Raw genomic sequence first — 21,323 nt, forward strand, 5'->3', positions numbered from 1 at the left:
CTCCTGGACGCCTCCCTGGTGAGGTGTTCCGGGCACGTCCAACCGGGAGGAGGCCCCGGGGAAGACCCAGGACACACTGGAGGGACTATGTCTCCCGGCTGGCCTGGGAACGCCTTGGGATTCCCCCGGAAGAACTAGAAGAAGTGGCCGGGGAGAGGGAAGTCTGGGCATCTCTGCTCAAGCTGCTGCCCCCGCGACCCGACCTCGGATAAGCGGAAGAGGATGGATGGATGGATGGACGTTTTAATATATTATTTAGGGCAGGGGTCTCCAACCTTTTTTCCCCTGAGAGCTACTTTTACAAAAATGAAAATGGCCGAGAGCTACTCATGTTTTCTAACGTTTATTTTCATAGCTTATTTCAACCCAAACAAACTGAATACGCTTGTTTTACCTGAACATTTACAAAATCTCATTTTGCATTAAACATCACAAAAAATATTTAGTTCACCTGCAAGTGCATTTTGTATGAATGCTGTCAAAACAGTGCAATTATAAATACACAGATATTACTTATTCATTTGTCATTTTGTTACATGTCACTGTTTCACTTCACAAGAGTATTCACATGTCCAGTTGCATGTGTGATGTGTTTTTAGTTAGTTAGGTGACTGGCATTGCATGGAGTCAACAAGAGAGGTGTATGGTGGAGTGTAGCCATACATTTTGGTTAAATTTGTGACTTCTCTCATTTCGCTATGTATCATAGTTTGCTTGCAATACCAATTTATTTGTGAGAATCCGAGTGAGACGCAGCAGGCAGTGGGGAGCGGGGCCCTCCTCACTCACGCTGCAGCCTTGGGGCGTGTTCCTTATCCCCGCTTAGCTAGCAAATGAGAGAACAATAGATATTTAAAATAAAGTGTTACTTGGGTCTTGATGAGTTTGAGTCTGGATATTATCTTAAGTGTATGCCACATTGAAAAGACAGATTGCAATTCAGATTGTGGATCGCAATTTTCTGTTAAAAGGATCATATGATTTTTTGGAAAGATCGCCCACCCCTAATTTGACTAATCAAGTTTTCAAATTTATGTAGGATTCATTAACCTTTTGGCGAGCTACATAGAAAGGGGTTGCGAGCAAATGGTAGCTTGCGAGCAACATGTTGGAGATTCCTGATTTAGGGCATATAATTGTGCTATTTATACCTTAAATTATGTGTATTTGCTGTTTAAGTTTATCAAAATGGGTATTGCTTAGTGTCAGTGAATATATTAATTCACTTTCCATTGTTTCTAATGGGAAAAACTGATTCAAACTTCAAACAATTTTGTTCGAAGTACGAGGCACCACAGTACAATAAAAAAACATGCAGTTTCTGCTTAAATTTAAACAAATGATAAGCCCAGAAAAAATGCTACAAAAGCAAACTGTAGGAGAGTTAGCTATATGCCTGGCCAGTGTGCACTACTACTACATAAACTGGCTTATCAATCCAAAACTTGGTTCAGCTACAGATTTTAAAAGACTGGGGGAGCTTAAGGAAGCCACAGACAATGGGTGTTATGAGTGTTATTTTAGAGGGATAGCTTCAGTAGGCCATATAATTCCCAGGAATCCTTAAGGTTGTTGTGAAGAAAAAATTTACAGACAAGGAAGACAGGATGCAGAAACAGAGAGCTCATCAGACTGAATATCCATCCATCATGCAGTTATCAGTCCTCACTTAAGCTACTTCGAGGTCACACAACCTGGAACCCATTCCAGTAGCAGTAGACAAAAGCAGGAACCAGTTCTGAACAGACTGATAGCTCACTGTAGGTCACATAAATCAAACACCTACTTTTACAGTAGTAGCAGTAGACAAAACCAGGAACCAGTTCTGAGCAGACTGATAGCTCACTGTAGGTCACATAAATCAAACACCTACATTTACCGTACACATACTGTGACAACTGGACATATTTGGGTTTTGGGCATAAAGTTTGAATATCCAGAGAGAAACCCACACACACTGGGAATTTGGGCAATTAAACACACGGTATTCAGTCTTGCTTAACACTAGAATCCCTGAAGCCTACGAAAAAAGTTGTAATGCTGGGCCACCTTAAAATCCTTCTCCATCAGCGTCTGTTTTTCAAATGTGTCAATCAGCACAAGCAGCATGCTATCCCATCCCCCACCGACACAGCTGAAGTTCTCCCAGCTCAAGTCTGTTTATCTGGGTGTGAGGTGCCTGGGGTTGTATAGGGTAAATAATATATTGCTCTTCGGAATACATACTTTTCATGTGTGGTCCATGTCTACAATAATCTGGATAAATGTAGGATGACAGGAAATGCGAGGCAAGAAATGTTTTTCATGTTATACATTTTCCATGGTATAGTTAAATTAATAAAATGTTGATGTGAAATGCATAATGTGTGAAGACTGAAGTTCAAATATCAAATACATTCACAAAAGGTATAACAAAACAAGTGCACCTTTATTCAAAAATATAACTGAAGAAAAAGAAATTATTCAATTTATATATTGCTGCCAGTATGTAAAAAACAAAACCCAAATACCAATTACACAGCTGGTGTAGAGGTAAGAATGGCTGCTTCTAAATCAAGAGGTTGCGGATTTGATTCTGGATCTTCCCCACATTTTCCATTTTGAGTAATGAGCTTCTTTTATTATTACTATTATATAATAAAAACATAAAATTCAAGGCACCTCACACCCAGATAAACAGACTTGAGCTGGGAGAACTTCAGCTGCGTCGATTTTGGGCTATGGATAGCAGGTTGCTTGCTGCTTGTGCTGATTGACACATTTGCAAAACAAAGATGCTGATGGAGAGGTGTGAAGGAATTTAAGGTGGCCGGCATTAGGTTTTTTTCCATAGGCTTCAGGAATTGTAATGTTAAGGATCATTGCCATTGTCCTTGAACTTCACCTAACTTTCTGGGAGAACATTCAAGCAAACATATTCAAAGTCTTTCTCCTACAGGAACCTTTTGAGTATTACCAAGGACAGAGTCTCAGTTGCAGGGTTTACACAGAATGGGCAGCAACATAAAGACATGTACAGTAACTAGACAGGTACTAAATAAGGCACTGCATCCACTTGCTGGTCATAAAACCCCAGACAAAAGAATTTTCTCATATATAGACTTCAGGTTGCTTTTTGCTAACGTGCTACATGATCTCAATCATCTGTTTTGACAAATCTCCAGTGTATGTTCATCTCAAGCTAAACCAAACTGTCATGCAAAAAGTAATAATGTAATAATATAAAACAAGGGATCCTTGCTCTCTTCAATCCGAGTGCAGCATATGACACCACAGATCATAATATTCTTACAAACTGCCTTAGACAATGGGGAGGTAATCTCTGGTAGTGTCTTAAATTGGACTCTCATTAGACATTCAGAAAATTGTCAGTTATGGTAATTTTAGCTTGTGCATCAATGATATTATATACAGTATAATATAGGGATTTATTCTGTGCTCACTGTTATTTTCAATCTACATGTTCCCATTAGGCCAGATTCTATTAAACACAAGATGAACTACCACAGTTATCGATGACACACAGCTTTACTTATCTATAGCACCTGATGACCTTGATTCTCTGGCCTCTCTGATCCAATGATTTACTTATATCTAAATAGGAAAGTAGTACTTTTCTCAAGGTAAATAAGGAAAAAACAGAAATCTTATTAGCTGACAAAAATGGTAATAGTGAAAGTCTTACAAATAAATGTGATCGTTTTGCATTAAAAGTCAAAGCGAAAGTAAAGAATTTTGGTGTAATCATGGCCACTGACCTAAACTTTAAATTACAGATTAATCATACTACTAAGACTGCATTTTTCCTTTTAAAGAACAATGAAAACAATTTTATAACACTGCAAGATACAGAGAAATTAATTCAATCTTTTGTCTGTAGTCAAATTAGATTATTGTAATGCATCCCTAACAGGAATACCTAAGAAATCAATTAGTTGCAATTAGTTCAGAATGCAGCAACAAGAACCTTAAAGAGAGGAAGAAAATTTCAGAAACATTTCACCAGTTTTAGCATTATTACCCTGGCTGCCTGTGTCACTTAGAATTGACGTTAAAATACCACTAATGGTATATAAAGCTTTAAATAATCTTGCTCCTTCCTAAATTTTGGAATGCATTGCCCCTTCCATTCCAAGTGGTAACATCAGATTTTCAAATAATGCTTTGTTTAATATTCCAGGAGCTAAGCATAAGATAAGTGGTACAATGGACTTCTCAATCCTCTCAGTTTGTGTTCCCACGACCATTTCTCAGAATCTCTGGCGACCAAACAAGGCCAGCATCCTTGTCCCATTGCCATTCCTGAGCAACCGTGCCACTTCAAAAGAGAAATCGGCCACTTCTGCTCCTGTTCATTGTTAATTTCCAGTGTAATTGGAGACTTTTGTGTGCTTACTGCTTTCTAGCAAGTCAATTATTAAGGAAAGAAATAGGAATGGACTGGGTATATCAAAAGGGAAAAATATAATTGTGAGTTACAATAATGATATAAGGTACGCTATATGGCAAAAGAAGGAGGACACCCTTCCAGATTTTTAGGTTTGGGTGTTTCAACCACTCCCAATCTTAACAGGTGCAAAAAAAAAAAATCAAGTACACAGCCAAGCAATCTCCGTTGACAAATGCTGGCAGCAGAATGGGTTATAATAAAGAGCACAGTGCCTTTAAAAAATGGCATTTTCACAGGATGCCACTTTTGCCACAAGTCAACTGTAAGAGCTATTATTGTGAAGTGGAATTATTAAGGAGAAACAACAGCTCAGCCAAAATTCATGGAGCAGGGTCTCCAAGTGTTGAAGCACACAGTGTATGAAGCACACAGTGTATACAAATCACCTATCCTCTGCTGCATCACTTGTTAGCAGAAGAGGTGACATAATGTTGATGTGTTGAACTTAACAAGACAGAGGATAACAGTTTTTTAAATTCTTAAATTTAAAAAATATTTGCTATATACAGTAGAAACTAATTAATCACTAGAAATTAAAAAAAACAAAATGCAAAGAAAGCAAAGAGAGTCTCAGATTATATGATCATAACTAGGGTTATAATACAAATGTAAAGAATGCAAATCTTGTTTTACAAACCTGAGTAACCAAAGGAAATACTGGACAAAGGGCTTAGATATATTCCATTTCCATAGATGGCACCATGGAGCTAAAAGACAAAATATTATAATTAAATATACTGATATTGTGGAAGGGTTATAGGCAACACTACTAAGGAAGAAACGGAGGAGAAAGAGAGAGAGAGAGAGAGAAATATACCTGGGGTGTGATCTGATTCCCAGACATTTTTCATTCCCGGGAATGAAACTGCTGTAATTCCCGGGAAAACAGGAATGGCCAAGCTTGCATATATAGTGTGTAAACGTGTAAAAATCGATCAAGAAATAACAGTGTTATAGTTGAACATAATTAAGGTGGCGCCATTGCTGCAGCTTGCACTTCATCAGGCAACAGCTTTGAACAGCAACTTGAAATTACAATGCGTCAGTCTGTTGCATCCGCATTATCTGTGCCAAGAAACTTGCCATCACAGAATGATGACAAGAAACTGGATGCATCAGTAAAAGCTGAAATGGTGGTGTTTCAGAGCAACGGCAAGCATGGGTGTTGTTTAGAACAAGTCTATCAGTATCTGATGACTGTGCTGCCTACTTCAGTGGAGGCACAGCGTGCTTTCTCAGCAGCTGCCGTACTCTGCATGAAGGTGCGCTCTCGCCTGGACGACCGCACGCTGGACACGTTGTGCTTTCTACGCTCTTATTACCGCAACTAAACATACATGTACTTATATGACAGCATGAACTGCTTGTAGATAAGGTTAGTCTTTTATTTGTGTCAACATATTGCAGTAGGTTTATTAAAAATAAGTATCGGTCATTCTAAAACCATTCACATGTGAGATGCCCGTGCACTGTGTCATCCCCGGGAGCCCCGGATTCCTGGGAATGACATGTGGGATTCCCGAATACCCGGGAATGGATAAACCCGTCCAGGAACGGATTCCCTAGTGTGATCCAGAAAGAACCAAGGTCCTGACATATTTTAACAGAGAAAGCAAAGAAGACTGACAGAAGGCCAGAGATGTGCCTTCTTAATGGCTGCAAATAAGTGAAGGGTGCAACTGTCTCTGTGGCCACTATAAATTACACTGGCTTGAGAGTCCCAAGATTTTACGGGAGTGTTGCTAATTTCACAGGTGGTTTTACGAGAGGTAGAACGTGACCTTACGAGTAAGTTTATTACTTCTTCAGGCCAATGGCCCTCTGAATGTAAAGCTAAAAAGGGATTTGAGGGAATGATAAAGAAAAAGGCAAAGTGTGAGAAGAAAGAGGTTTATAGTATGTTCCAAATGAGTAAGCCACTTTATATTTTTGTACTAATTTCATTACTGTTAACACATTCCCAACTAGTTCAATACCAGTTAAAGACCCACAGTGGCAGCACTGTTTTATTTATATTTTGATAATTCAGAACAGCGTTTTGAACATTTTGTTTACGTTTCTCCTTTCCTTTGTGTGTGCTAATTCTATACCAATTCTGATAAAGCTAAGTTTGAATGTTTTTTTTTTTTTTTTTACCCCATTCCTGTTAAATCTACACATGTAAAGTGTTCAGGGACAATTAATGTTGACAAACTAGGAGTCCAGCGAGGGCATGAGGTTCAAATATCATGGAGAGTATGTCTTTCAATTACATGATTAAGTAGGGTGATCCAGACTAACAATAACTGAAATAAAGTATTTTGTGTTTCCTGGTTACTGATTTGAATGCACTCTGACAAATGGAAGGAAACTATTCAGTCAACAAAGTTCATATAACAAATAGCAAGGGTGTCAAAATCATCCATTTACTTTTTTTTTTTTTTTTAAAGTCATGAAGATTTCTGCCTCAGCTACACAAGTTGGTAGTTTGTCTGATTACCAGAGCCATTTCTGTGATGAAGGGTTTCCCAGCATCCATCCTGAATGCATAACATAACCCGCATTCTTAAACCTGCTCAATTTGATTTATACAGCAATGTTGGCTGCACTTTAATTTCTACCAGTGTCCTCAAATAGATTATTTACTATTTCATTAAAACTATTTCATTTTGATATTAATTGTGGTGTTCTTTAAAATTATTTATATAACTCCATTCTTCTTTGAATAAATATCTCCTAAATAAAAAAAAAAATCATTTTCATAAATCACTGTCATAAATGAAAAAATGTTTATTCAATATGATAAAAGACTAGGATGTGTAGTGAGAAGAACAAAAGCCTGAGGACATTGGGAGTACCAAACCTCTGTTCTAAAACAATACAAGGTAAATATCTCTGCAGTTGAGTTATGATGCAGCAAGTTGCTAAAGATTTGTGTAGTACCTTATATTAAAAAAGAGAGGACTTTATACCTGAAGTCTGGTGTTAGATGCTACAACTAAACCATTCCTCAATATAGAATGCCAGTTTTCGATATGTGAACCACTGCAAAAAAAAAAGAAAGATATTTTGAGAAATAATTAACCAATGGCACTAAGGAAAACCAGTTAATAGTATGCAAACATTACTTCAGCTGTAAATAAACCTACTGAAAAGCAAATGTACTTCCAAAGAGTTTTTTGGCAGCTCTAAAGTTGGATTCTTTGGCAGGTGGACTGCTTAGCAGAAGAAATTGATGAGGGGTGTGCATGAACTTCAGTTGCTGTCAAAGAAAATGCAAAGCATTAAAACATCAAATTAAAATCTGTTTTACCATTAATATAATGAAAATGTATCTCAAATCACTAGAGCTTTATCATTAGAACTTAAAAACATATGTTTAACTGAAACTCAAGGGAATATTATTCCACATAAAAATACATCAGCAAAGTTGGCAATAAACAGGCCATCATTATACTTGGCCATCAAAAAGATAAGTCAGTTTAAATGTCTCAATTAATTTATGACTAGGAACCTGTCTGTAACAGACATCTACAACTGTTGTCTCTACACATTGTATACACTGGTCTTGAACCTTCAACTGTTTGATCGAAAATCCAACATGCTAACCACTTGACCTTGTATTGGCTAAAACACATTATATGTGTAATTGCCAAAAGTATAAAATTAAATTTGATGTAATTAATGTACAGATCCCGGGTCAAAACTGATGAAATATTGCAGTGTCACCAGAGATCGGCATGCATGCAAAGTTTGAAGGAAATCGGTTCAGTAAAAGTGGGTAGAAAATTGATTGCAAAATTTGACCCAGACAAACAGAGAGGACAAGTTGAATAAAATCGTGTAATAAATTGTGATTTGGGGGAAAAAAGAAATGACCCTCTATGGTAAATTATCAGTAATGCCATCTTAAAAACAGAAACAAGGAATGGGATACATGTGTTTTCTCATCAGTGCTCACCCTAGAAATTCATTAATTTGAAAATCAAGACCTGAAGAATCACACATTTACAATTCGTATATTTTTTTAAAATTTACTTTATCTTGCTCCAACCAAAATCTTTCCAAAAGTGAAAGTTTTTTTTTTTTTTTTTTTTTTTTGAGTATTTAATAAAAAAGTATACCTTTGCGAAAACAATTACTCACTCTGTTTGCTGGTAACTTTACAATGTGTGACCGGTTACTTGAAATGATCCTAAACAGAAACAGAAAAGTTGATGAATGACCATATATGATACAGTATGTCAGTTATAATGAAAAAGTAGAGTATACAGTATAGGATAGAATTTCATGTTAATGTGCAAAAAGAAGAACAAAGCAGGTAGAATAACTTTTGGGCCAAAAATATTTTAATTAATTACATTTCAGTATTTTAAATAAACAAGATAGTACCAGAGAAACAGTTTCATGCCAGTATGCTTGTAATAATGGTTCAAAAGAAAAGTAGAAGTGAGATATTAAAATTGACAGCTGGAATGAAATCAAAATGTCTGATTGTAAATATAAGAAAGAGAGATGCTAGGGGCTTTGATGAGTCAGGTGCATTTCTGTACAAATTGTATCAAATGTGCTGGGCTGTTGCATATGTATCCATAAAATATATAGTGGACCAAGGGTTAAATAGCAGTAGTATGGTTAAGTTTAAATGTTGCTGTTTTGGTAACATGTTTATTAAAGATGGATTGTCAGACAACAGTTGTAGCAAGATTGGTTACAACTAGAAAGGTACAGAAGCTATCATCAATTTTGCCTTGTGATATAGTCTCCCTGGCACTGATGGGAAGCATTAATGCATGCTGTGTAATAAGCTGAATTTTTTACAATATGATGTGAAACACAGGCACTGAAGTAATATTACATTGATCAGAAGAATTACTGGGTGAATGTGCAGAGTTTTGCTGAAATAAGGAACAAAGAAGCAGGGCTATGAAAAAGGATAGCTGTAAAAGAGGCAATTCAGGTACTGAGGATAAACAGATTAACACATGACTTGGGAATGTGGCCAAAAAGACAAAATGAGTGGTTGGAGAGGGTGTAGTATAATGATGCTGCGGGTGTAGGAGGTAAAGATAAATGAGAGGCCATAGATGGAACTGGCAAGTGAATGACATGAGAAAAATGGGTGTCACCTCTAGGAATGTGGAAGAGGAAAAAATAAGAAAGATATCTGGGAAGATTTCAGCTACTAAGTGTTGCTTTCATATTGGTGTTAAATCAGTTTCATATGAAACAAGATGTCTTATTAATTTTTGGTTTATTGTTGATCTTTTAGTTACAGACTTTATGTAAGATACAATATTCTCAAATTAGTATATTTACAAAAAAATAAATAATTACCACTGTAAAAGTGGATGAGCCAGTGAATCAACTTTATCCATCTGTTTTTTAATTTCCAAATAAGGTGCCTATATAAATGTAAGGAGAGCAAAACACATTATTTCTCCCATTCAAGACTGTCAGCATCAGTACATATAAAAAAATTTATAAAAAGATAAAAATGAAATCATAAGGATATTAAAGTTATGCACATTTAGATATATAGGTTACAACTTAAAGAAATACATTCTTTTCTTAATTCAGGTATTTTAAAGTTAAAAGTCTACAGTATACACAAAAATGATAGTAGTCTGCTCCATTAAGGATTAAAGGAGGCACTATATGTTATTATAAACTGTTATTAGTAAAAGTAACCATTATCACCCTTACCCTTACCTGGGTCATTTCTCTAATGGATGTAAGGCTGTCCAGGGCTCTCATTACTCTGTCATAGTCCTTTTTCTTAAATTGAAAAGTATGCAACAAAAATATTTTACCAAAAGAAGGTAATGAAATATTGAAAAAATACATTAGGAAAATATTCTCTTAGACACAAACATAATTTCTTCATGGCAATAAACCATATGATGGTACTTACCCTTGGATTAAAGGCAAGAGACTGTGAATCATTAGGATCAACTACTGAAGGATATGGCTCAAAAATAACAACTTTCCTTGGAGACTCTAGTGCTGACCTACACATGGAAACTAATAAATCTACAACCTGAAAACAGGAAAAAAAAAAAAAAAAAAAAAGGTTAGTAGACTCTTTTTTTTTTGGAAAGACTGAAAAAATGTATCCACTCCATGGCCCATCGGTAGCAAAGCATAATAATGTAGAGAATTTCTTCCTGGTTGTTAATGCTGCCATTAATATGTTGCACGCAATTTTGTTTTACTTTCTGCCCACATAAAAGTTTAATAATATTTCGAATAAAATATATTTAACATTACTCTTTCTCTGTATTAATATAGACTTGACTGAAAATAAGAATAAACAATAAGATTAAATTCCAACTATAGCTTATCAAGCTAGCTTACTAAAATCTCGTTTACACTTTTCCAGCCAGACATGATTTCATACTGAAATTTAGTACCATTTCTAATGAATTATTTTAATAAATGTGCATAAAAATACAAAATGTACTAATATAACTTATTAGATCTTGATGTGAACAACATTTGCACTTCTACATGTAGTACACCTCAGCCGGCCTTATCACTTCCTAAAATGTCATTTAGCTAAATTATTTTTGTATAATGTAATTTAACAAATAAGACAAACATCAACATGCACAAAAATACAATTATTGTAAGAAATACTGTATGTGTCTTCTTTGTCTTTCTCTTTTGAATGGATACTACAAGGCAGAAGATAACCTAGACTTGAGGTGAAAAACTTATTTGGGGGTGGGGGCACATTGTGCAAAAGCCCAATTACTTGTTATTTTTAATATACTGTATGACTATAATAATTAAATTATAATACATATATTTATAATATTTATTATATTTATAATATTTTAATTATAATATTTGTTTTTTAGTCATCATTATTGCATCATCAGCTTTTTGTTCTGATGCACCTAAAATTTGGAATAATTTACCAGTAGAAATACGCCAAGCTAAATCTGTGGAACATTTCAAAAAACTTCTAAAAACCCTGTTTTTAAATCTGGCTTTCCAGTAATTACATCATAATATAGTGATCTGAATATAAGTTTAGCTCTTTGATGTGTTAATAAGAACCCAGGATTAATTCATTGCTTTTTTTTTTTTATGTTTTTTGTCTCCATCCCATGTCCTGCTCAAAGTGCTCTATTCTGCAGTCACCTGGGGTACTGTAAGAAACGAGAAGGACTTGGAAACCTTATTATCAACTGTGCTAACTGTATCAGCTGTGCCCAGTAGAGGGTGGGGTGACCAGCTGGGTCATTCTCAGTTTCATGATGCAGAAACTGATGCCCATCAGACCTACTATTTGATTTGCTCGTTTCTGTTTTCCAACTGTGGCCCTCCAGAGGTTTATTTTTCTCCTATGGCCCATCGCAGGAGTTTTTTTCTTTTCCTCTCCTCTGTGTCAGCTGGTCAAAGAATCACATTCAGGAATCAAGAACTTCATCTACATTCTAAATCAACTGAAACCACTAAGGACCGTTTTATTTGCTTTTGTATCTTTTCATTAACTTTAATAACATCAAATTGTTCTCATACAGAAATACGTAAAATGTAGATATATACTGTATATATCTATCCATCCATCCATTATCCAACCCCCTATATCCTAACTACAGGGTCACGGGGGTCTGCTGGAGCCAATCCCAGCCAACACTGGGCGCAAGGCAGGAAACAAACCCCGGGCAGGGCGCCAACCCACCGCAGGTATATATCTATTTTTATATATATTAATTAGATCTGGTTGTTCTATTGTCAACCTTAATGTATACATATTTTCATTAGAAAACCTTTTTCTTGTAAGAGTGAAGGTTTGTTTTGTGCTTTACTGGGAAAATTTTGCTTACCAATATCTGGTTGATTGTATTTAGTATACTTACATTTACCCTAAGTTCTTGTCTATAAGCCGGACTCATGTATTAGCCGGAGACCAAAAATCATACGAATTTTTAAAATAAAATCGTATCATAGATAAGCCGGACTCATGGATAAGCCGAACGTACTATAACCTATAACTAATAGAAGGGAGGGAGGTCAGTGGTCTCACTCACGCCCATTTAATTTCTTTAAGGGGGGAGAGAGTGTGAGATATTGGCGTCTCTCTCACTCCCCGCATGGCGCGGTTGGAGCGGCCGGAGCGCGTTCTTTCTGCTCTGGGCGTCGCCGAGTCAACACGAGCGCGTAGCGGTCATTTAAATTGTGATTTTATATGTAAGCATATTTAAATATATATCGCGGATTTCTGCGGACAATGGGTCTTTTAATTTCTGGTACATGCTTCCTCAGTTGGTTTGCCCAGTTGATTTCATACAAGGGACGCTATTGGCAGATGGCTGAGAAGCTACCCGGCTTACTTTTCTGTCTCTCTTGTGCTGACTATCTGTGATCCTGACGTATGGGGATTGAGCAGGGGGGCTGTTTGCACACCTAGACGATACGGACGCTCGTCTAAAAATGCTGAAAGATTATCTTCACGTTGCTATCTTTTGTAAAGCGGATTCCTGAAAAGACATGCTGCACAGTGCTTCGCATACTTAAAAGCTCGAAGGGCACGTATTGATTTTTGACTGAAAAACAAACTCTGTCTCTCTCTATCTCTCTCTCTCTCTCTCTTTGTCTGCTCCTGACGGAGGGGGTGTGAGCTGCCGCCTTCAACAGCTTTGTGCCGCGGTGCTTCGCATACTTAAAAGCCAAACAGACATATTGATTTGTTTGCTTCACTCCTTTGAAGAGGAAGATATGTTTGCATTCTTTTAATTGTGAGACGGAACTGTCATCTCTGTCTTGTCATGAAGCACAGTTTAAACTTTTGAAAAAGAGACAAATGTTTGTTTGCAGTGTTTGAATAACGTTCCTGTCTCTCTACAACCTCCTGTGTTTCTGCGCAAATCTGTGACCCAAGCATGACAATATAAAAATAACCATATAAACATATGGTTTCTACTTCGCGGATATTCTTATTTCGCGGGTGGCTCTGGAACGCAACCCCCGCGATGGATGTATAAGCCGGATTTATGTATAAGCCGATATTCTATTTTTTCATTTTCACAACTTTTTTCCTTAGATAAGCCGCGGCTTATAGACAAGAACTTAGGGTAATAGAAATTATCATAGTATTAATTAATGATAATAATCCAAGTAAATGGGGTATCTCTTTGTTGTTGTTGATTAATCGGTGGAAAGCACCTTGAGTTGCATGTAAATGTATGATAAGGTGCTATATAAATTAAGTTATTAATATTATTGATATAATAATAAAATCACTTTGTATTGCTAAAGATTATTTCTCTAAACATCGTGCAAATACACATATTGCTAAAATCCCATGAGTGGCTGTCCTTGCCATTAATAGAGTACTTAGTGAGTAACAATTTTTCAGGTTAGTGCACATTCACAGCTAGTGAGAAAAAAGGGTTAACTTCAGTAAAATAACAAATAAATTACCAGTTCTTAGAAGTCCATGACACCTGGACTCCTGTTTTTAAACAGCACATCAAAATCTAGAGTGAGGCTCTGACCAATAGAAACTTTCCTTATGTTGTTCAAGTGCCTGGGTCAGGCGAGAATGCAGTTTTAATTTATTTATGTTCATAACAGAAAACACCTGCTCACAAATGTAGCTGCTTTTAAACATGCACAAAAATCACTGACGTAAAAAGCTATCAATTTTTCGATATTTTGGGACAAGATAATGATAGAATGTGTCCAAGTATACATTGGTGATTTTTGTCCTTCCAACACAGAATTGCACTGTAATTTAGTCATTTACATTTACAGGTCTTCTGTCATGACAGATGGGTTGATCATAAATGCCAGGGTAAACACCCTAATTTTTGGCTCAGGTTGGTTCAGGACTTGAAAACTTTGCTGAAACTGTCTTTAGTCATGTTATTTCAATTTAGAATTGATCCATGTTTTAATCCCTGCCTTCACTACTGTTTTTCTTCAAAAAGTTTCACTGCCTTCTACAATTTGGACACTGTGGTCTCATCCACGTCCACTTCCAGTGAGGTTGTGGACAATATGGTTCAACATCTTGCTATTGTTCCTGGCTGCTGCTCCCTGCGCTTCCGTTCCTTTCTTCCCCAACTAATCTGGTCAGTCCATGCGACAGCTGCATTGGACAAGTCAATCCAGAGCTTGGTATCATTTTACCAGTTCCTTCTCAACTTTGCCAGTCCTTTTCTGATCTCTCTGCACCCAGGAGCCACAACAAGATCAAATTACAGTGAAGATGCTCTAATATACCTGGAGAAAGCCTTATTGTGGTTGTGCAACGACTCTTGGCATTCGTTAATGGTGCCTGTTGATTGCCGACTAGGTGTAAGAATCAAACTATCAAAAAAAGGTGATAGCAAAGATTTTAAAAATTGGCAAAGCATAACACAGTACTGTCAGTCCCTGGAAAGGTCTTTTGCCTCATATTATTATAATGCCTATGTGAAGAGGTCAGTATCACAAAATGAGAAGAGCAGAAAGGCTTCCAAAAGGGGCCGTTGCGCAGCAAGCAGATCTTCACACTGCAAAACATTATCAAGCAGAGTATCAAATTTCAGAAGCCGGTACTGATCAGTTTTATCGATTTCAAGAAGGCCTTTGATAGCATGCACTGGGACTCGCTATGGGAGATATTATGCAGCACTATGGTATTCAACAGTGGTTCATCGCCATCTTCCGAAACCTGTACCTGAACTCCAGACCGACAAAGGATTTACAAACAGTTTTGCCATTGAGACTGGCATATGACTGTCATCTTTTAAAACTGCTACAATAACCCCAATACTGAAAAAAACTGGAGCCGATCCTACTAACTTCAATAATTTTTCCCCTATTTCTAATTTGGCCTTCATTTCCAAAATTCTTGAAAAAAAATAGTAGCTACCCAACTTCACACCCACTTATCTCATAATAATCTATATGAAGAGTTCCAGTAAGGTTTTCGCCCCTTCCATAGTAATTTTAACAAGTGTCATTTCTGTACTAACAACCTCCTTATGGCTGCTGACTCTGGTTTAATTACTATTCTCATCCTCCTTGACCTGAGTGCGGCCTTTGATACTATTTGTCATACCACTCTCCATAATAGATCATCTTTGATTGGAATGACCCGCACTCCACTAGATTGGTTCAGATCCCACCTCTCAGGCCGCACTCAGTTCATTCAGCTTAAAACTTTCACATCCCAACCTTCCGCTGTTACGTCTTTTTATTATTTACCTTCTTCCCCTTGGCAACATCTTTCTTAAGTATAACATTAATTTTCACTGTTATGCTGAGGACACCCAGCTCTACCTTGGTAATAAACCCCACCTCTTATTTTCCACCATCTTCACTTATTGACTGCATTGCTGAAATTAAATCCTGGTTTTCTTTAAATTTTCTTAAATTAGACAGTGACAAAACGGAGGTTCTCCTCAATGGTACAAAATCATCATTATCCAAAGCCGATAATCTTTCACTTGCTATGGATGGGTGTCATCCTTGATAGTACTCTGTCTTTCCAATCTCACATTAATAATATCACCTGGTCTGCTTACTTCCACCTACATAATATTAATCGCACCCACCCGTCCCTCACTCCCCATACTACTGCCATTCTTGTTCATAGTCTTGTTACTTCGCTTCTGGACTATTGCAATTCACTCCTTTTTGGTCTCTCTAATAAATCTCTCCATAAGCTTCAGCTAGTCCAGAATTCTGTTGCTCGCATCATTACTTGAACCCTGTCTATTCACCATATTACTCCAGTCTTGCAGCAGCTTCATTGGCTCCCAATTAAGTTTCAAATTGATTTTAAAATTCTGCTGTTAACATTTAAGGCCATTCATAACCTCACCCCTCCATATCTGTCCAACCTTCTTCATGTTGCCATTCCCTCCTGTAACCTTTGATCCTCTTCCTCCATCCATCTGACTGTCCCTCTCACCCGTCTAACAACCATGGGGAGCACAGCATTCAGCCGTTCTGCTCCCAAGCTCTGGAAATCACTACCTACTGAGGTTAGAAATATCGAATCATTTTCAACCTTCAAATGTAAACATAAAACCCATCTGTTTAAAATGGCTTTTTCTTTATGATTACAGTGACTTTTTTTGGTTTTAATTTTTATATTTCCTGTATTTTCTGATGTTTTAAGTTTTGTTTATAATGCGTTTTTTATTCATTGTTTGTTTGGTGTCCTTGAATGCTTAGAAAGGTGCCTTGTATAAATAAAAAAATTATTGTTATGACAAGGATGCATCCTATCACCCTTCCTTTTCATCCTCCCAATGGATTTCGTCATGAAAAGGGTGGCAGTGGGTATACTTACAGGTATCCAATGGAAAGACCAAAAAAGGCTCACTGATCTGGACTGTGCAGACCATGTGGTGCTACCCGTAGAGACCCAACCAGCCCTACAAGATTTTACCATGTGGCTTGAACACAAAGCAGGATGGGTTGGATTATGGATCAATGTGGATAAGACAAGTCATGGGGATTGGCTGAAGTACAAAGCTACACGTCAGTCTTTTGCAAAAACCAGAGGGTGAAGTGAAAGGATTCATCTAATTAGCTAGCATTATCATAAGGGACGGTGGCATGGACGGAGATATCAGGTACAGAATTGGAAAGGCAGCATAAGTCTTCCAACAAATGCACAAGATTTGGTCAACAACATCCATCATCAAAGCCATGAAACTGCACCCTGTACAACAGCATCATGGTCCCAACCGCCGTATACACCAGCGAGACTTGGAGAATGAGTGGCATAGCCCAGAAGCTCAATGTCTTCCATCAGTGGTGCATGCGACTGATCTTGGGTATTACCTACCATGATAAAACCACAAACGAGGAAGTGCTGCAGCAAAGCAGTTTACAGAAACTGTTAGATGTCGTCATTGGTTATTATTATTATTATTATTATTATTATTATTATTGGTTGTCGCATGTGCCTATCAGGCAATGTGTTATGTCTGCCCGATCACCAAATCCCGATGACAGCAATAGATTGGAAACCAAGGAATGCAAATGGAAGCAAGGGCACCCCGTTCAAGACCTGGCTGGTTACTTTTCAAGAAAATCTAGAAGCCCTCGACATAATAGGGAATGATGCCGTAGCCATGGCTAGGGACCGGATCCGATGGAAAACACTTGTTGCCCAAAGCACCGCATGGCACAGGAGGCACCAAGTCTAAGTAAGCAAGTCTTCGCTACTGATGTCTCTCAGAAAGGGGTAATGTGCAGGACTGATCTCCACAAATTGTGCCTACCACTGACTTAATTTCCGCGGAAGTGCAGAGATGCTAACATAATATTCTGTTACAAGTTTTTTGTGACCTTGCATGCATGTGTTTAGAAAATTTAAGTAATAAACGATATCTACCATAAATGTAAGATTATGAATACATTGGGATCTCTCAATTCCATCACTATTTCCCTGTTTTGATTAATGAAAAGTCTGATTTTCATACACATTTCATAAAAAGTTCAAGAACAACTGCTCAGTTTAACACCCTACCTCTGTATGGTAAGGAGGCTATGGCTAACATTATGCTTACTCAGCAAACTGACAGTGGTTGAATCCTTTCATGTGGATGGAATTCACTGTTTTGATAACAACTCTCGTGACACGGTCCGTTTTATGCACTTTGCTGAATAATGACTCTTAATGTACAATACAGTGAAATGTGCACAAATCTTTACCTCCACTTCATTTGACTTTTTCCCTGAAATTTGGCAACAACTCCTGATTCACAACCCCCCACCACATTGACGGTGCACCATTAGTGGCCAGACTAACAGTGTGTGCCAATTCCATACCACGGATCCAACCAAAGAACTGAAAATGTCTCTATCACAAGTTGTGTCCATTACAGGAAGCAGTTCAACAAACTCTTGTGACATTCAAAGACTCATCCGTAACATCGATGCTCTCAATTGCTTCAATGGAGAAACAATTGCCTTTACTTTCTCTTTTAATTTCCTGTCCAAATCTTGTGTTATTTCAAAGAAAAATTTTGATGGTGTCAATTTCTCTTGGAACATTCAAAATTCACCTTACATTTCTTCGATAAACAATTTTATTTTTTCTGGTCTGTTTCAAATAAAAATGCTATTGTAACTCCTCCTAATGCTGTTACTATAGGCTACTAATAAAAGGCCTCAAGGAAAGCTACAAAGGACATCTACATAAAACTGAAATTGCACCTTACAGGTTTTTTTTTTTCTTCACCCATATTTGACCAAACCATCATATGGCCATATGTTTTGCACCCCTGGCCTAGACAATTATGGAAATACATTTAACACTTAAGAATACTTTCATAGCCTGGTACCTCATGATGGATCCCAATCACCCTTGACACTTACTGTTTTCATCTGGTTTCCTTGGAATATCTACACTTTGTACTTTATTAATGTTGAATTGTTACTATTGTAATTTAATGCTACCATGTTGGCAATATGTAACATTTTATTATTACAAGCTATTTAATGCAGAAGTTCATATTCATATTACCCTAAGTTCTTGTCTATAAGCCGCGGCTTATCTAAGGAAAAAAGTTGTGAAAATGAAAAAATAGAATATCGGCTTATACATAAGTCCGGCTTATACATCCATCGCGGGGGTTGCGTTCCAGAGCCACCCGCGAAATAGGAAAATCCGCGAAGTAGAAACCATATGTTTATATGGTTATTTTTAGAATGTCATGCTTGGGTCACAGATTTGCGCAGAAACACAGGAGGTTGTAGAGAGACAGGAACGTTATTCAAACACTGCAAACAAACATTTGTCTCTTTTTCAAAAGTTTAAACTGTGCTCCATGACAAGACAGAGATGACAGTTCCGTCTCACAATTAAAAGAATGCAAACATATCTTCCTCTTCAAAGGAGTGAAGCAAACAAATCAATATGTCTGTTTGGCTTTTAAGTATGCGAAGCACCGTGGCACAAAGCTGTTGAAGGCGGCAGCTCACACCCCCTCCGTCAGGAGCAGGAAGAGAGAGAGAGAAACAGAGTTTGTTTTTCAGTCAAAAATCAATACGTGCCCTTCGAGCTTTTAAGTATGCAAAGCACTGTGCAGCATGTCTTTTCAGGAATCAGCTTTACAAAAGATATCAACGTGAAGATAATCTTTCAGCATTTTTAGACGAGCGTCCGTATCGTCTAGGTGTGCAAACAGCCCCCCTGCTCAATCCCCATACGTCAGGATCACAGATAGTCAGCGCAAGAGAGACAGAGAAAAGTAAGTTGGGTAGCTTCTCAGCCATCTGCCAATAGCGTCCCTTGTATGAAATCAACTGGGCAAACCAACTGAGGAAGCATGTACCAGAAATTAAAAGACCCATTGTCCGCAGAAATCCGCGAACCAGCAAAAAATCCGCGATATATATTTAAATATGCTTACATATAAAATCACAATTTAAATGACCGCTACGCGCTCGTGTTGACTCGGCGACACCCAGAGCAGAAAGAACGCGCTCCGGCCGCTCCAACCGCGCCATGCGGGGAGTGAGAGAGACGCCAATATCTCACACTCTCTCCCCCCTTAAAGAAATTAAATGGGTGCGAGTGAGACCACTGACCTCCCTCCCTTCTATTAGTTATAGGTTACAGTACGTTCGGCTTATCCATGAGTCCGGCTTATCTATGATACGATTTTATTTTAAAAATTCGTATGATTTTTGGTCTCCGGCTTATACATGAGTCCGGCTTATAGACAAGAACCTAGGGTATTAAAATGAGACAAAAGTGAAATCTAGAGATTGAAAGGGGAGTAGCACTGAAATGATAATTAAGGAAGAAGGTGGCTTTAAGTTAAGTGGGCCCTTATAAAACAACTCTTAATCAATCAGAAAAAAAAAATAATCTTCAAATGACTTTTCTGTAAGTTCAAAATCATTCAATTCAGAATAATGTTTATTTATTAAGTAAACATTTACATTACAGTGATCCCTCGCTATATCGCGCTTCGCCTTTCGCGGCTTCACTCTATCGCAGATTTTATATGTAAGCATATTTAAATATATAATCGCAGATTTTTTGCTGGTTCGCGGATTTCTGAGGACAATGGGTCTTTTAATTTCTGGTACATGCTTCCTCAGTTGGGTTGCCCAGTTGATTTATATACAAGGGACGCTATTGGCAGATAGCTGAGAAGCTACCCAACTTACTTTTCTCTTTCTCTCTCTTGCGCTTTCTCTGATCCTGACGTAGGGGGTGTGAGCAGGGGGGCTGTTCGCACACCTAGACGATACGGACGCTCGTCTAAAAATGCTGAAAGATTATCTTCACATTGCTACCTTCTGTGCAGCTGCTTAGTGAAGCGACATGCTGCACGGTGCTTCGCATACTTAAAAGCTCGAAGGGCACGTATTGATTTTTGACTGAAAAACAAACTCTGTCTCTCTCTATCTCTCTCTCTCTCTCTCTCCCTGCTCCTGACTGAGGGGGTGTGAGCTGCCGCCTTCAACAGCTTTGTGCCGCGGTGCTTCGCATACTTAAAAGCCAAACAGCCCTATTGATTTGTTTGCATTCTCTGTCTTTATGACAGTCTCTGCTCCTGACGCACACTCCTTTGAAGAGGAAGATATGTTTGCATTCTTTTAATTGTGAGACAGAACTGTCATCTCTGTCTTGTCATGGAGTACAGTTTAAACTTTTGAAAAAGAGACAAATGTTTGTTTGCAGTGTTTGAATAACGTTCCTGTCTCGCTACAACCTCCTGTGTTTCTGCGCAAATCTGTGACCCAAGCATGACAATATAAAAATAACCATATAAACATATGATTTCTACTTCGCGGATTTTCTTATTTCGCGGGTGGCTCTGGAACGCAACCCCCGCGATGGAGGAGGGATTACTGTACTGTGCTTGCAATGCAGATACTAACACAAATACAGGCAAAATCATAATAATCTGTACAG

At 37.7% G+C, this 21,323-nt stretch overlaps 1 protein-coding gene across 1 annotated transcript in view; it reads right to left on the reverse strand.

The window, feature by feature from the left end:
* parp8 (poly (ADP-ribose) polymerase family, member 8) overlaps window positions 1-21,323 on the reverse strand; it is a 196,691-nt gene that overhangs the window by 23,811 nt on the left and 151,557 nt on the right. The window contains exons 16-22 of the mRNA XM_028805630.2: window positions 10,344-10,469; window positions 10,142-10,207; window positions 9,767-9,834; window positions 8,576-8,624; window positions 7,579-7,691; window positions 7,402-7,474; window positions 5,088-5,157 (exon numbers count right to left, since the gene is read on the reverse strand). Of these exons, the coding sequence (XP_028661463.1) occupies window positions 5,088-5,157; window positions 7,402-7,474; window positions 7,579-7,691; window positions 8,576-8,624; window positions 9,767-9,834; window positions 10,142-10,207; window positions 10,344-10,469 (565 nt within the window). The remainder of the gene's footprint in view (window positions 1-5,087; window positions 5,158-7,401; window positions 7,475-7,578; window positions 7,692-8,575; window positions 8,625-9,766; window positions 9,835-10,141; window positions 10,208-10,343; window positions 10,470-21,323) is intronic.

The sequence above is a fragment of the Erpetoichthys calabaricus genome, chromosome 7, assembly GCF_900747795.2.
Source record: "Erpetoichthys calabaricus chromosome 7, fErpCal1.3, whole genome shotgun sequence".
Lineage (NCBI taxonomy): Eukaryota > Metazoa > Chordata > Cladistia > Polypteriformes > Polypteridae > Erpetoichthys > Erpetoichthys calabaricus.